This window comes from Ovis canadensis, chromosome 24 (genome assembly GCF_042477335.2).
Source record: "Ovis canadensis isolate MfBH-ARS-UI-01 breed Bighorn chromosome 24, ARS-UI_OviCan_v2, whole genome shotgun sequence".
NCBI lineage: Eukaryota > Metazoa > Chordata > Mammalia > Artiodactyla > Bovidae > Ovis > Ovis canadensis.
Genome location: NC_091268.1, coordinates 16027052 through 16039633, shown reverse-complemented (window position 1 = coordinate 16039633; position 12582 = coordinate 16027052). Strand labels below are relative to the sequence as shown.

Genomic DNA, 12582 nt, shown 5'->3' with positions numbered 1-12582 from the left:
GGCCTGCAGAGAAGGCCCTGGTCTCTGAGCCCACCGCGGGTGCTCCAGTGTGTCCCTGGAGCATCTGGCTCCACGCCCCCGTTGTTGGGCGCGGGAGGAACACAGCGTCGGCAAGCCTGCCCTCCGCCAGCGCAGGGAGAGGCGTTGTTAGGTCGGCCTGGGTTGGCAGTTGTGCACCAGTTCCTTTTGATATCTTGAAACAGCGATTTTAAATGAGGAAGCTGTGCTTTGCTGCTGTCACAATAGCAGCTCTTGTCTGGGTGGGCCCGCTGAACGGAGACCGGCGCCAGCACAGTTTCCTCCCGTGAGCAGCTCCCAGCGTGTCCAGCAGGCCTGGTGGCCACAGCCTCCACTTACCGGGGAGGGGCCACCTCCTTAATCCAGGGTTCTGCACTCATCATGGGATGCTGGCTCGTCTCCAGTTCATGTCCAGTTGATGGTTTTCCATTTGGCTTCAGCCTCAACGCCTGTCTTTTGAGCATTCAGAAGACAGACCGGATTCAGGGGTGAAACCTGCGTGGTGTCCATGGACCCAGGTGGGCCTCAGCAGGGACTGCTCTCCCCCTCTGGCCTCCACCCCCACTACCTCTGACGTAGGTCTTTGGTGGGTGCCAAAACCCTCCCCACAGCGCGTCAGCCTGGTTCCCGCTGGAGCGCGTCTCAGCTCCGAGCCTGCAGGGGGCGTGGAGCTCAGGTCCTCTGAGTGGTCACGGGCAGCAGCGGGCAGCGCCCTAGACAGGAGCCTCAGTGGGGCTCCGGGCACCTGGCTCAGAAGCCAGGCTGGTGGTGTGCTTGTGCGTCATGTCGAGAGCCCCGAGTCCTCGTGTCCTGAGTGTCTGTGGAGCAGCTGCGCTTGCCGTGAGGTGTCCGGAGCTCAGGGGCTGCCTCGAGCTCGCACAAAGGCCAGGTCTTGGGCTGGACCCAGGTGGAACACTGGGTGGAACCCCTGCAGGCAGAGCCCCTGAGCAGCAGCCCAGTCGGCAGTGGGATGGGCCACAGCCCCAGCCACGCATTGTTGGGGGGCGGCTGAGGCAAAGCCCCCAAGTCCACCCTCCAGGCAGCTTATCCTGATGAAAAGCGTCAACACGGCCTCAAGGAGATCTGACGTGGCTTCCCCATCTGTTCAGAGTCCCTGGAGCCTTCCGCCCAGGCCCTCCATGGACATCTTACTGAGCCAGCCCTGGACACTGCGGCTGGACTGGAGACTAAATTGGGCTTGTCTGCTGTTTTCTCAGGACTGGGCAGGCTGGTGGCCGCCCCTTTGGAGCACGTTGTGCACCTCCGGTGGCCTGCCCCCCAGCTCCTGCAGCAGGACCCGAAGGTGGGGGAGGGCGCCCCACTTTGGGGGCGTCAGAGGCTCCGGTGGGGAGCTGGTTACATACACGCTGCTTCTGCTCTCGTTACTCCGTGATAAGGGTCGCTCAGCACAGTGCTGCTCAGCGTGCAAGGCCACGTTCTCGCCGTGTTAGGCAGTGTGCCCTCTATTCCATCTTGCCTCTAGAAGCTGTTTTGAAATCCATGACCAAGGAGTTAACCAGACTTACCTCTGGGTGAGCAGGTCGCTTCCTGCTTCTTTCTGGTTCTGAGTTATCTTCGCTAAATGTTTTTGCTTTCTGTTAAGGATGAATATGTTAGTTTTAGTAAGTTAGCTTTAATAAGTGAAATCAAAGGTGAGTGGATGTGAGCTGGGCCAGGGTTATCCACAAGAGCTTCTAAAAGCCCTGTTGGTGGTTGTCCAGGCTGAAGGAGTGTCTTCACCTCACAGGAGGGGCTTCATGCCCTGGAGCGAGTCTCAGAGTCTCAGCAAGGAGGCGAAGGTGGAGCGCAGGCAAGGTTCGGGCCCCACCGGGGTTTGGGGCGGGGCCCAGCATCCTGGGATTTAGGAGGGTGCAGGTCTTTGGGGCTGGAAGGTAGCAGGGTGTCCACCCACCAAGTAGGACCCGTCTTTGGCCAGTCCCAAGGTTGGCCTGCTCCTGGGACCGCTGCCTGGCAGGAGGTGCTGCCCAGGGATGCCTGGATCCCACAGATGGGCCATCCTCCCTGGGGACAGCCCTTACAAGAGAGCCCTCTGGGGTGGAGTCGAGCAGGCAGGATGGGGCTGGGACAATCTCAAGGTCCGAGCTCCCAGACACCCGGCAACGGGCGCAGAGAGCTCCTCACCTGGCTGCCTCCTCCTCGGTGCCCGAGGCCGGGGCTGGGGGCAGGGACCACAGGGACCCCGCCAGGCACTTGGCGCTGCATCGGCACCCGGTAAACTCAGTGCTCTTTTGCCTACGCCTGTGCCGTCTGTCGGAGAAGGCAGTGGCACCCCACTCCAGTACTCCAGTACTCCAGTACTCTTGCCTGGAAAATCCTATGGACAGAGGAGCCTGGTAGGCTGCAGTCCATGGGGTCGCTAAATGTCGGATATGATAGAGCAACTTGACTTTCACTTTTCACTTTCACGCATTGGAGAAGGAAATGGCAACCCACTCCAGTGTTCTTGCCTGGCCCAGGGACGGGGAAGCCTGGTGGGCTGCTGTCTGTGGGGTCACACAGAGTCGGACACGACTGAAGCGACTTAGCAGCAGCAGCATGCCGTCTGTGCTGTGTCTTGGGTCTGTCCTTTTTGATGGTGAGGAATCTCCTTTCATCTAAGGAAGAGCTGTTTGAGCTCCTTCAAGAGCAGCAGCGGTACCCAGGGATGGAAGCACAGAAGCTGGGCCCCGACCTGCAGGCAGCCCTCCAGCTGCAGGCCTCCCGTACCCTCCGTGGCTGGGCCCCTCCTTCCTGTGCTCCAAGTGTGTGTATGTGGCTTTGTCCGGAGGCTTGTGTGGTGGTCTGTTATTGATACATCCATGCATCTCAGGCCTTAACTTGGTGAAAAGCACCGTCCAGAGTGGAGGGAGTGTGTCTCTCCGTGGCCCATTACACACGACAGTGAGGTAAGGGCCGTGCATTCCCTCCCACCCCCACCGCTCTGCCACTCGGTTCAGGACCCGCAGTTGGGACAGCCAGCACCAGGAACGTTTGGCTCCTCTTCAGTAACTGGAAAGCTCACTTCCTCTTGTTCCCTTCTGAGAGTGCCAGGATCAGCCTTGCTGTCACAGCGCCCGTGGCGGCCTGCACTGGAAAATATCGGGGTGTGTGAGCGGCAGCAGTTGCTCTGGTTTGGGAGCCGGCGGCCCTGGGCGGTGCCCTCTGTCTCACCTGCACCCTGAGCTGGAGCAGAGCCCCTGCTGTACAGAGAACGGAGCGTGCCCCGGGCCCTGCCCTCCTTCCCGCGAGCCCCCGCACGGCTGTGCTCTGCGTGGGGGGCTGTGGCATCGCACACTCAGGGCAGGCTCTGCTCACACCTCACTCCCGCCTCTGGCGGCGCCGGCACTGCCCGAGTGGAAACACAGTCAGAGGCGCTCGTCACCCCACGTCCGCCTCCTCACGGAAGCCATCGCTCTGAAAAACATATCTCTTGCTTTGTTCTGGAATAAGTTTTGTGTTTAGAGTTACACCTGAATACTTTGTCCAGACTCAGCACCACAGCCCCAGGATGGTGACTTGCAGCTGTCCCGTGAAGCGGACACTGCAGATCCGCGCCGACCTCCTCCAGCAGCGTCTCAGGGCGTCGGCCCCGCGTGGCCAGCGGGCCTGGCCTGCCCAGGCTGGAAGCGGGTCAGAACTCGCCTCGTGTCCGGTGGCCCCAGTGTAGCACCACCCCCCTCTCGCGAGGAGTCTGACACGGCTCTCTGAGACGAGCTCCAGCTAATTTCCATGCACAGGAAACAAAAGACAAAGAAACAGTAAGGCACCGTGCCCTCCAGCCTGATATATGTTAAATGTTTGGAATATATTAATCCTGAGAAATCTCTGTTGCCAAGTCTCATTTCCGGTGACAGGAAGCATTCCTGTGTTTACCCCAAGCCTGCAAAGCCAGCCAAGGTCATTACTATGGATCTTGTTTTGGGCTGGCTGGTGACACCTGCATGGACCAGAGCAGCAGGGGACACCTGGGGCTCTGAAGTCTGGTTGCCACAGCAACCGAGTATTAACCAGCACCATGACCAAGTGCAGCGAGAGGAGGGTCACCGCGCAGGTCACACAGGTCACTTCCTGTTCCTTGCAGCGCCCAAGGATGTCCGTGAAATACAGACTGGAAATTTGCTAAATGCTTCCTAACTGGGAGCATGCAATTTAAAATTATTTTACTTAAAGCGTGAAGCCTTTAACCAGTTCTTTCAAATTCACCATCCAATCTCTGGCTGAAATCTTCACAGATGTGAGAAGTGACCAGGAGGCTCCTATCCCAGGAGACCTGCCCAGCTCACCCTGGCTCCAGAGGATTCCTGAGCAGATGGGGTCCTGGGGGTGGGGGGACTAGACTGGAGGCCAGGCCCAGCTTGGGGCAGTGGAGGAAGGGGGAGTGAGCAGGAGCGGCTGCACATCTGGGCAGGCAGTGTTAGTACCTCTGGGGCCTGACAGTGGCCCAGGCTCCCCAAGGACAGGGCATCTTTGCCGGCAGTTCCAATAGCTGGAGGGGTCAGCAGACCTAGGCAAGGCCCCACACAACACGGGGCCTCTGGGAGGGGTGTGAGGTAGACGTGAGGGGCTCCTGCCCTCACTGGACAGACTCGCAGCCGCCTGGTGCCCCATCCAGGCAGGAACAGACAGACACGCGTGTCCCCTTGACATGCGACGGCTGGCAGCTATTTGTAAACACCAGCGGGAGACTTTCCCTCAGGTTCTGTGTGGCCTCCCTTGTGCTTTTCACCTGGTCTCATTTTGTATTTTGTCTCAACTGAGAAGGGAGGCGTGTTAGTCGCGTGTTGGGCAGGGAGTGCTGAATGGACGGCGGTGTTGGCAGGGGTCCCGTCTAGGTGAAGGGTGGGTGGACGCTCAGTGTCCAGCCAGCCGCCATGCCACCCACCCCCCTGGCCAGACACTGCACAGCGAAGCTGTCCTTCACTCCGGAACTGTGCTCCTCAGGGGGGCCCGCCTGCTCCAGCCCCTCCGTCTCCCGGCTGACCTGCAACCCCGGCCCCCTCCCTCCATCCCCTCGAAGGAAGTGTGGCCTCAGGACAGAGGAGCATCCTCAGGACGTGTCCCAGGTGTGAAACGGCCCTTCCTTGGCATCAGTGGCAGCGGACGGCTACTCTACCTGGAGACCTGCAGCCCGGTGCCCCAGGGAGGTACCTTTGCCGTCTCCTGCTCCTGACCTTGAAGCTAATGGGCTTCCTGCTCACCCCACGGAGGGCACTGTCATCTGTGAAGGATCCTCACCTGCTGCACTTAACTCCTCTCCTAAGTAACTGTCACAGTTCCTAGGCGGCTGTGAGGCTTCAGCTGCTCTCGGAGCCCTGGGGCAGCCGTGGCCGCTGAAACCTGCTTTAGGTCACCTTCCTTCCCTGTGTGTGCTGCCGGTAACCCTGGGTGGCTGACCACAGCGCCCGGGAGCCCCTCTGAGCCCCCGATGGTCAGCAAGCATCTCTCACAGGAGCAGCCCGGTCCCACCCATGTCTGTCCTCCAGCGCGATGCCCACCCCGTGGTGGCCCTGTGCTCTGTGACGCAGGCCCCACGGGGGCAGAGTTTCTGACCCTTGGCCCTCAACATAAGAGGCCTGGAGGACAGGGCTGAACGCTGGCACTGTATCCAGGAGCAGCTCTTCGGGGAGCACGTGCCCCAGGCGTGGGGAGTAAGGTTGGCCGAGAGGCTGAGGGCCACATTCAGCCCACCGTGGGCCTCCCTTGACCGCAGGCAGCCCCGGCAGGCATGGGCCAGGAGAGGGGCACTCAGAGCTGCGGTCTGCCCACCCACAGCCAATCTTGCCCCCAGGTGCCCACAGCTTGCAGGGCAGGGAGTATGTCTGCACTCAGAGCTGGAGACCACTGTCAGCGGCCGGCCTGAGCCCCGGTCAGGACGGGGCGGGATGACACCACGTGTCCCTGTTGGGCTGTCCCTTGAGACGGTGGGTAAGCAGCTCCTTGGGAAAGGGGGACCACGGAGCTGCCCACACTCTGCTCTCCCACGTGCAGGGTAGGGTGCCAACCCTCAAGCTCGCAAGGACACCTCCCACACGTGCTGGGCCAGCCTGGGCCGCGTCCGGGAAGCGAGCCCAGAGCCACAGCGGTAGGAGTGTGAGCTGCGGATGGCGTGGTCAGGTAGGTTCCTGGCCGCTTGCTCACCGCAACCCCAAAGCCCCTGGCGGCAGGTCCCCTGCTGCAGGCGGGAACTTCCAGCCCTGCGACAGGCCTGCGCTCGGCGAGGGGCGAGGGTGCGCATCTGGAGGAGGGCTGTCCCGGGCTGCGGAGAACAATGGGGCTCCTTGTGTGCGCCGCAGCTGCTGACCCGGCAGAGGAAGCAGAGCAGGTGGGTGCCGGCGAGCACTGACGGCAGCAGGCCTCGGCCTGGAGGGCGAGATGGGGTGCCCACGCCCCGCAGGGCGAGGCAGGTTCCGGGAGCGGGGAGCAGGCGGGAGGGCAGGTGACACGTGCATCCCTGGGGGGGGCAGCAGGCCCGTCACCTGCTTCCCGGCACTTAGCAGCTCTCTGGGCGCCGCCGTTCGCACGTCGTTTTGATGGGTGTCACTCAAGCAGCACATTAAAATTCTGTGTGTCGCGTTTGTGCAAAGCGAGGTGACAGGGAAGGCAGGCCGGGCTCTGGGGACCCCCTCCGCCCACCCACGTGGGCTCTGCGAGCTGTGGAGGGCCTCCAGGGAGGCGGGAGGCGAGCCCCTCAGGTGGGCACGCGCTCCTCTGGCCTTGCCCTCTCCGGGGTCTGCCTGCTTGCGGGGCCGAGCAGAGGCAGGTGGGGCCGAGCGGCCTGTGAGGGCCCTTCTCAGAGTGAAATCCACCCAGAGCCACGTTACTGCCACTCCACGTTCTGCTGCTGTAAACCGCAGGTTATAAAATGCCCCCGTGGCACTGAAAAGCAGTCCAGATTTAATGATCACAGCCTCTCAGGACTACACCAGAGAGGCTGTCGAGAAAGGGAGAGCCCGCTTCTTCCTGTTGAGACAGGGAAGGGGTCTGAAGTGCGTTGAGAAGTGCAGGTCATCCGTGTCCACGAGGAGGACAAGACCTGGACGTGAAGTGGGCGGCTCCGGTGTGCAGACCCTCGAGGTTCTACACGAGGAGGCCCTTCCTGCCGTCCTGGCTGCAGCACCCGGGGGGGCAGCGGGTCCCTCTCCCCTTGGCCAGTCACCCTGGGCCCCGCTTTCCTCTCCTGATCACAGAGCCCCCGTGGGGCTCCGGGGCCAACCATGCTCAGCTCCCTCCTAAGAGCATGCCTCCCCAGCACCATCCAGGCTGCTTCTGCTTCTGGACTCACCTCCAGATGGCGTGGGGCGCACGCTGCTGTCCCCAGAGCTTGCAGCCCAGAAGGCCTGGCTGAGGCGGGTGGGGCCGCCCCCCAACGCCCGCACCGCCTCTTCCAGGTGCCGCTTTGCAGCAAACTCGCCCACTTCATTCCAAGAGGAGAACTGAGTTTCAGAAATCCACAAAGCGAATGAGAGTCAATGGGATTTCTGCCTCCATATTTTACTAGGAAAAATTTCAAGCTGCCAAGTTTCAAACAGTTGTGCAGGGAAAACCCACAAACCCACCAGCTCCACCTGCCCTGGCTGGTGCTTTACTCATTGGCGTCGCCGTATCTGTGCGTTTCTCCTCTGAACACTCAGTGCGTCTCAGAGGGAGCAGCGCAGACGCCCAGCCCTGAAGGCTGGGGTTCAGAATTCATTCAGGTTTGTCTGGGTTTTGAGAAAGATGTTCACAGACACTGAGCACTCGGGCATGCTGCCCACATCCGCGTCCCTCACACGGGCTCCCGGTGGGAAGAGCGACCATGCCCCCACCCGGTGGGACCGGGCTGAGCCACGCAGGGCCTGGACCAGCCCACCCCCAGCCGGCTCCCCCCTCCCCGGGGCAGCCCGGATCGCGGTCTGCTCTGCGCTCAGCACCTCACAGGGCCGTCCAGTCTGGGCTCTGCCGTGGGCGCTCCAGGAAGCTGCTGCTCACGCGCTCTCTGTTCCTCAGGATGGGAGTCCCAGCTCCTGGAGACGGGCTTCCTGGGGATCTTCCTGTGCCCTCTCTGGACGCTGTCTGCGCTGCCCAGGGGCACCCCCACTTCCCGGGTCGTCGTGTGGGGCTTCCGGTGGCTGATTTTCAGAATCATGCTTGGAGCGGTGAGTACAACCTTCACCCGTTAACGTCCATGGGGGACGTGCTCTCCTGCCACTTCCCTGAGGTCCACGGGCCTATTTCTGAGCCTGTGACTCCCCTGAGGCCCGGGGGACAAACAACACTCAGGGAGGCCCCCGTCACCCCTGCCTCCAGCCCTCCTAGGGTGTGTGGAGTGTCCGACCCCACCCCAAGGAGGCCTCCCGTCTCTCCTCCCGACCTGCCCGTGTGGCTGGTGTTGCTCCCGAAGGCCGCATGCTCAGCGTCCCCCTTCCTGCCGCACGCTCCTTGTGGCCCTCGGACCAGGCCCCTGCCCGCCACGCGGCCGGCGGAAGAGCACGTCTCGGTTTTAGCTACACCTGCGAGCTTCCAGAAGCGTAAACTAGGAGTGAGGGGACTCACCAGGCAGAGGCCGCGTGGCTCTGTGGTTGGTGCCTCCCACCTCTGCCCTGTTGTTCTGCTAGAGTCACGCCGTCCAGACGGGCTGGCGTCTACCTGCTCCAAGCTGTTCCTCGTGGGCAACCACGTGCCTGCAGGGAGTGGGGCCCGTGCAGCGGGCGCGTCCCTGCCCCCTGGCCCTGCAGGCCCCCTCAGAGCCGCAGTTCTCCAGGCATCAGCAGCCGCTGTGCCTTGGCGGGACTCCGTGCCCCTCCTCACCCGTGTTCCATTTACTCGAGGGCGTCTTACACGAGAGGGGCCGCATCCCTGCAGCACAGTGTCCTCCACGCCCTCCGTGTCCGAAGCCCTCGTTCCTGCCGGCCGCAGCCAGCGCCGGTCCTCCAGCAAGACGTCATGCCCCCAGGACGAGGCCCACGCTCTCAGCTCCACACCGCCCCAGCCCCGACACCAGAGGGCTGGCGCGGGCTCCTGACCCAATCAGGTAGGAGCGGCTGCGGCACTGGGGAGCCCGCGTCGGGTGGCTGTGTGTCCAGGCCCCAGGGTGAGTGCGGTGCTTCTCACCCACACGCACCTGGAACGTGGACGTGGCCCGCAGGCCCCTCTGATGGAACGAGACCAGGAGCCATCCTGAGCGCACAGGCGTTCTCAGCTTCAAGTCTGTTGAAGCAGTTCCTTGCCCACCTAGGACTCGACTCTGGCTTCTCTCTCAGCTGGCTTTAAAACGCATGAAAACGTACGCAGCGTTTCAGAGGCCTGTGTCAGGATCTCCTATGATGGCAGCCTCGTGTGTGGCACTGAAGCCAAGGGCTGGGGTGGAGCCCAGCCAAGCGGGTGCAGAGCCAAGGGTGGCGGAGCCGTCAGGCCGCTGAGCACAGCTCGCTGCTGAGCAAACTCCCACGACGCCTCGGAGGCGGTGAATTATTAGCATGTTGTAAAGCACCTTTTATGGAGTTTTGATTGACAGCGAGCACCAGCTGGATAAAAGATTATCAGGTGCACTAAAAGTTTTAATTAGTTGATTCTATCTGTACCCTGGATATTATTCGCCGTCCTTTGTAGGAAAGCAGAGCGACAGGGCTGGCTTAATGCAAAGGAGGGGCGGCAGCAGGGGTCTGTCCGTGGGAGCTGGGCAGACCCGGTGCCTTACACCCCGGGACCAGCCCGGCAGGTCGTCCTTGACAATCCTGGTCTCTGCCAGCATCTCGAGGATCCACGTCACACCGTGCGGTACAGCCTGAGGAGCCGTCAGCCAGGGCGTCCGTGGGAGGCTGCTGAGAGCCGGGCGGGGCTGAAGCAGCAGGCACACGTGTGCAGGTCTCCGTGCCGTCTTTACAGCTCTCCTGAAGTCTAACGTTTTCTTCAGAATACAGCGTTAAAGAGAAGTAGCATGAGTGGCTTTGTGCGCGGGCAGTGGGCACTGGGAGGGCCCAGGGGTGGGTGTGCGGCACTGACGCGAGAGGGCCAGCGTGGCTGAGCTGCCGGAGGAGCCGAGTCAGGAAACACACAGAGAGCGCCTCCACCGAAAACCCCAGAGCACTCCACTGAGGAGCTCGGTCAAATAGCTAAGGAAGAATCGATATAAACCCACCCACACTCGTTCAGAGAACACGAGAGGGAACCCTTCCCAGCGCACTCCTGAGGCCGGCGGACAATGGTATTTCAGACGGAGGTTCCAGAGCAGTGTTCCTCAGGGCACAACAGAAACTCTCCAGGAAAGGTCAGCAGGTGATCCAGAGTACACGGAGGGGTCAGGTCCACACGGGGTTCCCAGGATGCAAGGCTGGTGGGACGTGAATTCAGTTCAGTTCAGTCGCTCAGTCGTGTCTGACTCTTTGCGACCCCATGGACTGCAGCACGCCAGGCCTCCCTGTCCATCACCAGCTCCCAGAGTTTACTCAAACTCATGTCTACCGAGTCGGTGATGCCATCCAACCATCTCGTCCTCTGTCATCCCCTTCTCCTGCCTTCAGTCTTGCCCAGCATCAGGGTCTTTTCAAATGAGTCAGTTTTTCATATCAGGTGGCCAAAGTATTGGAATTTCAGCTTTAGCATCACTCCTTCCAGTGAATATTCAGGACTGATTTCCTTTAGGATGGACTGGTTGGATCTCCTCGCAGTCCAAGGGAATTCACCACGTTGCCAGGCGTAAGGAAGAAAGAGATCAGATGACAGATTTGTCTCATACGATGTAGAAAATGCATCGGACAGTGTTAAACACTTACTCACAATTAACAGAAAAGTTCTCAGCAAACTGGAAATAGAAGGAAATGTCTTCTACCTGATAAAAGATAACATACAAACTGCCTGCAGCTGACATCAGACTCAGTGGTGAAAGACTGAATGTTTTTTCCTGTAAGCTTGGGAACAGGGCAGTGCTGGCCACACTCCTCACGGCTACTCGGCAGTGCGTTGAAGATCTTAGCTTGTCTTTAAAGAAAGAAAAAGCAGTGAAAGCCCTGAGGACTGGAAGGAGGAAGTGAAATCATCTGTGTTCATCCCACACATGGACGATCACATGGGCTGCAGAATTAGGGAGTGAAGCTGACCCACTTGCAGGACGTGGCCAGTGTTTCCACCTGCTAGCAACAACTGTCAGAAAACAAAGTTACAGATATACCCTAACAACCATACAGTACTTAGGAAGTACTCACAGAAGTGTGACACTTGGGCCCTGAAAACCCCCAGACGGTGCTTGGAGGAGCCCTGGACAAGGAGGTCTTCCTTGTTCGTGCCCAGCAGTCAGCTGTCCCCATACGGTCGATAGATTTCATGCAGCCCCAACATAATCCTAGAAGAGTGTTGTTGTTGTTTTTTTTTTTTTCCAAAATTGGTGAACTGATTGTTTGGTGAGCACGGAAATGCCCAGGACCGAGTCTTGACTGGGAGTAAAGCAGTCGGCTTCATGCTGCTTATGGGTCCCAGACGCTCCAGGGACCGTGGCCCTCGAGGTGCCAGGGAGGTGCCGGCGAGGCTGCAGCGACGGGCGGGTCAGCGCGTGCAGGCGGTGCCAGGGAGGTGCCGGCGAGGCTGCAGCGATGGGCGGGTCAGCGCGTGCAGACGGTGCCACACTGATGTCAGGCGAGGCTGCAGCGACGGGCGGGTCCGCGCGTGCAGACGGCGCCACACTGACATCAGCGTCAGGTCACATTTGGACAAGGCAGCGAGTCAGGTCGGCTACGGCAGCCAGGAGCTTCCACGAGAGGTGCTGGGTGTCCACGGGGCGCACGAACCCCCGCCCCCACCACACCTCCCACGACAGGCGGTTTGAGGTGGACAAACGCATAAAACCAAGACACCCCTCGCAGATAACGTAGAACATCCGCAGTCCCGGGAGAGGCAAAGGCTGCTCAAAGCACAGAAACCACTAACCGTTAAAGAAAAGACATGGATTAACTGGACAATTAAAATCCTGAGCTCTTCAAAAGACACCACTGAGACATGGCAAGCCACAGGCTGGGGGCTCACTCACCACAGCGGGCAGAGCCTCCGCGTGCGGCCCGGAAAGGATGCAGCCTCCGCTGACGACGGGCCACTCAGGAGAGGCAGAGGTCTGGGCAGGCGTGAGCACAGCGGGTGTGCACAGGCCGTCCCTGCGCTGGGCACCCACCAGCCCCACAGAGAGCAGAGCCCCGCACACTCCAGGGCTGGGCTTTCCTGGGCGGAGCAGCAGGCGACGCCACGTCCTTCAAGCCCTGGGAAGACCAACCGGCAGCCCCGCCAGGTGCCGCCGCTTCCCGCCTGTCTCCCGCACAGACTGCAGGCCTGGCCTGTGCGTCGCAGGTTCTCATCTTGTTTTTCGTTTCCGTGGACGTGGAGGTGACATGATGGCCCCAAACTGTCCCCACGGCAGCTGGGGGGCAGGGGTGTCACCACAGGTTGGGGCTGCGGGCCCTCTTCCTGTAGGAGCCTGCCTTGGGGCGGGGGCTGCCTTGCAGAGGTGTCCAGGGCCCACGAGGACAGCAGCCAGAAGGCGCAGTGTCGCCAGAACAAGGGCCGTAGGAACCTGTCTGCTGCTGGACGGCAGCGGGGGCGCCC

The 12582-nt window shown here is 60.9% G+C and overlaps 1 protein-coding gene across 5 annotated transcripts in view; it reads left to right on the top strand.

Moving 5' to 3' along the window:
- Nucleotides 1-12582, top strand: part of LMF1 (lipase maturation factor 1) — a 51682-nt gene that overhangs the window by 18873 nt on the left and 20227 nt on the right. For all 5 annotated transcript variants that reach the window (XM_069570454.1, XM_069570451.1, XM_069570453.1 and 2 more), the window contains one exon: nucleotides 8005-8153. In XM_069570454.1, coding sequence (XP_069426555.1) covers nucleotides 8142-8153 — 12 coding nt within the window. In that variant the 5' untranslated portion in view covers nucleotides 8005-8141. The remainder of the gene's footprint in view (nucleotides 1-8004; nucleotides 8154-12582) is intronic.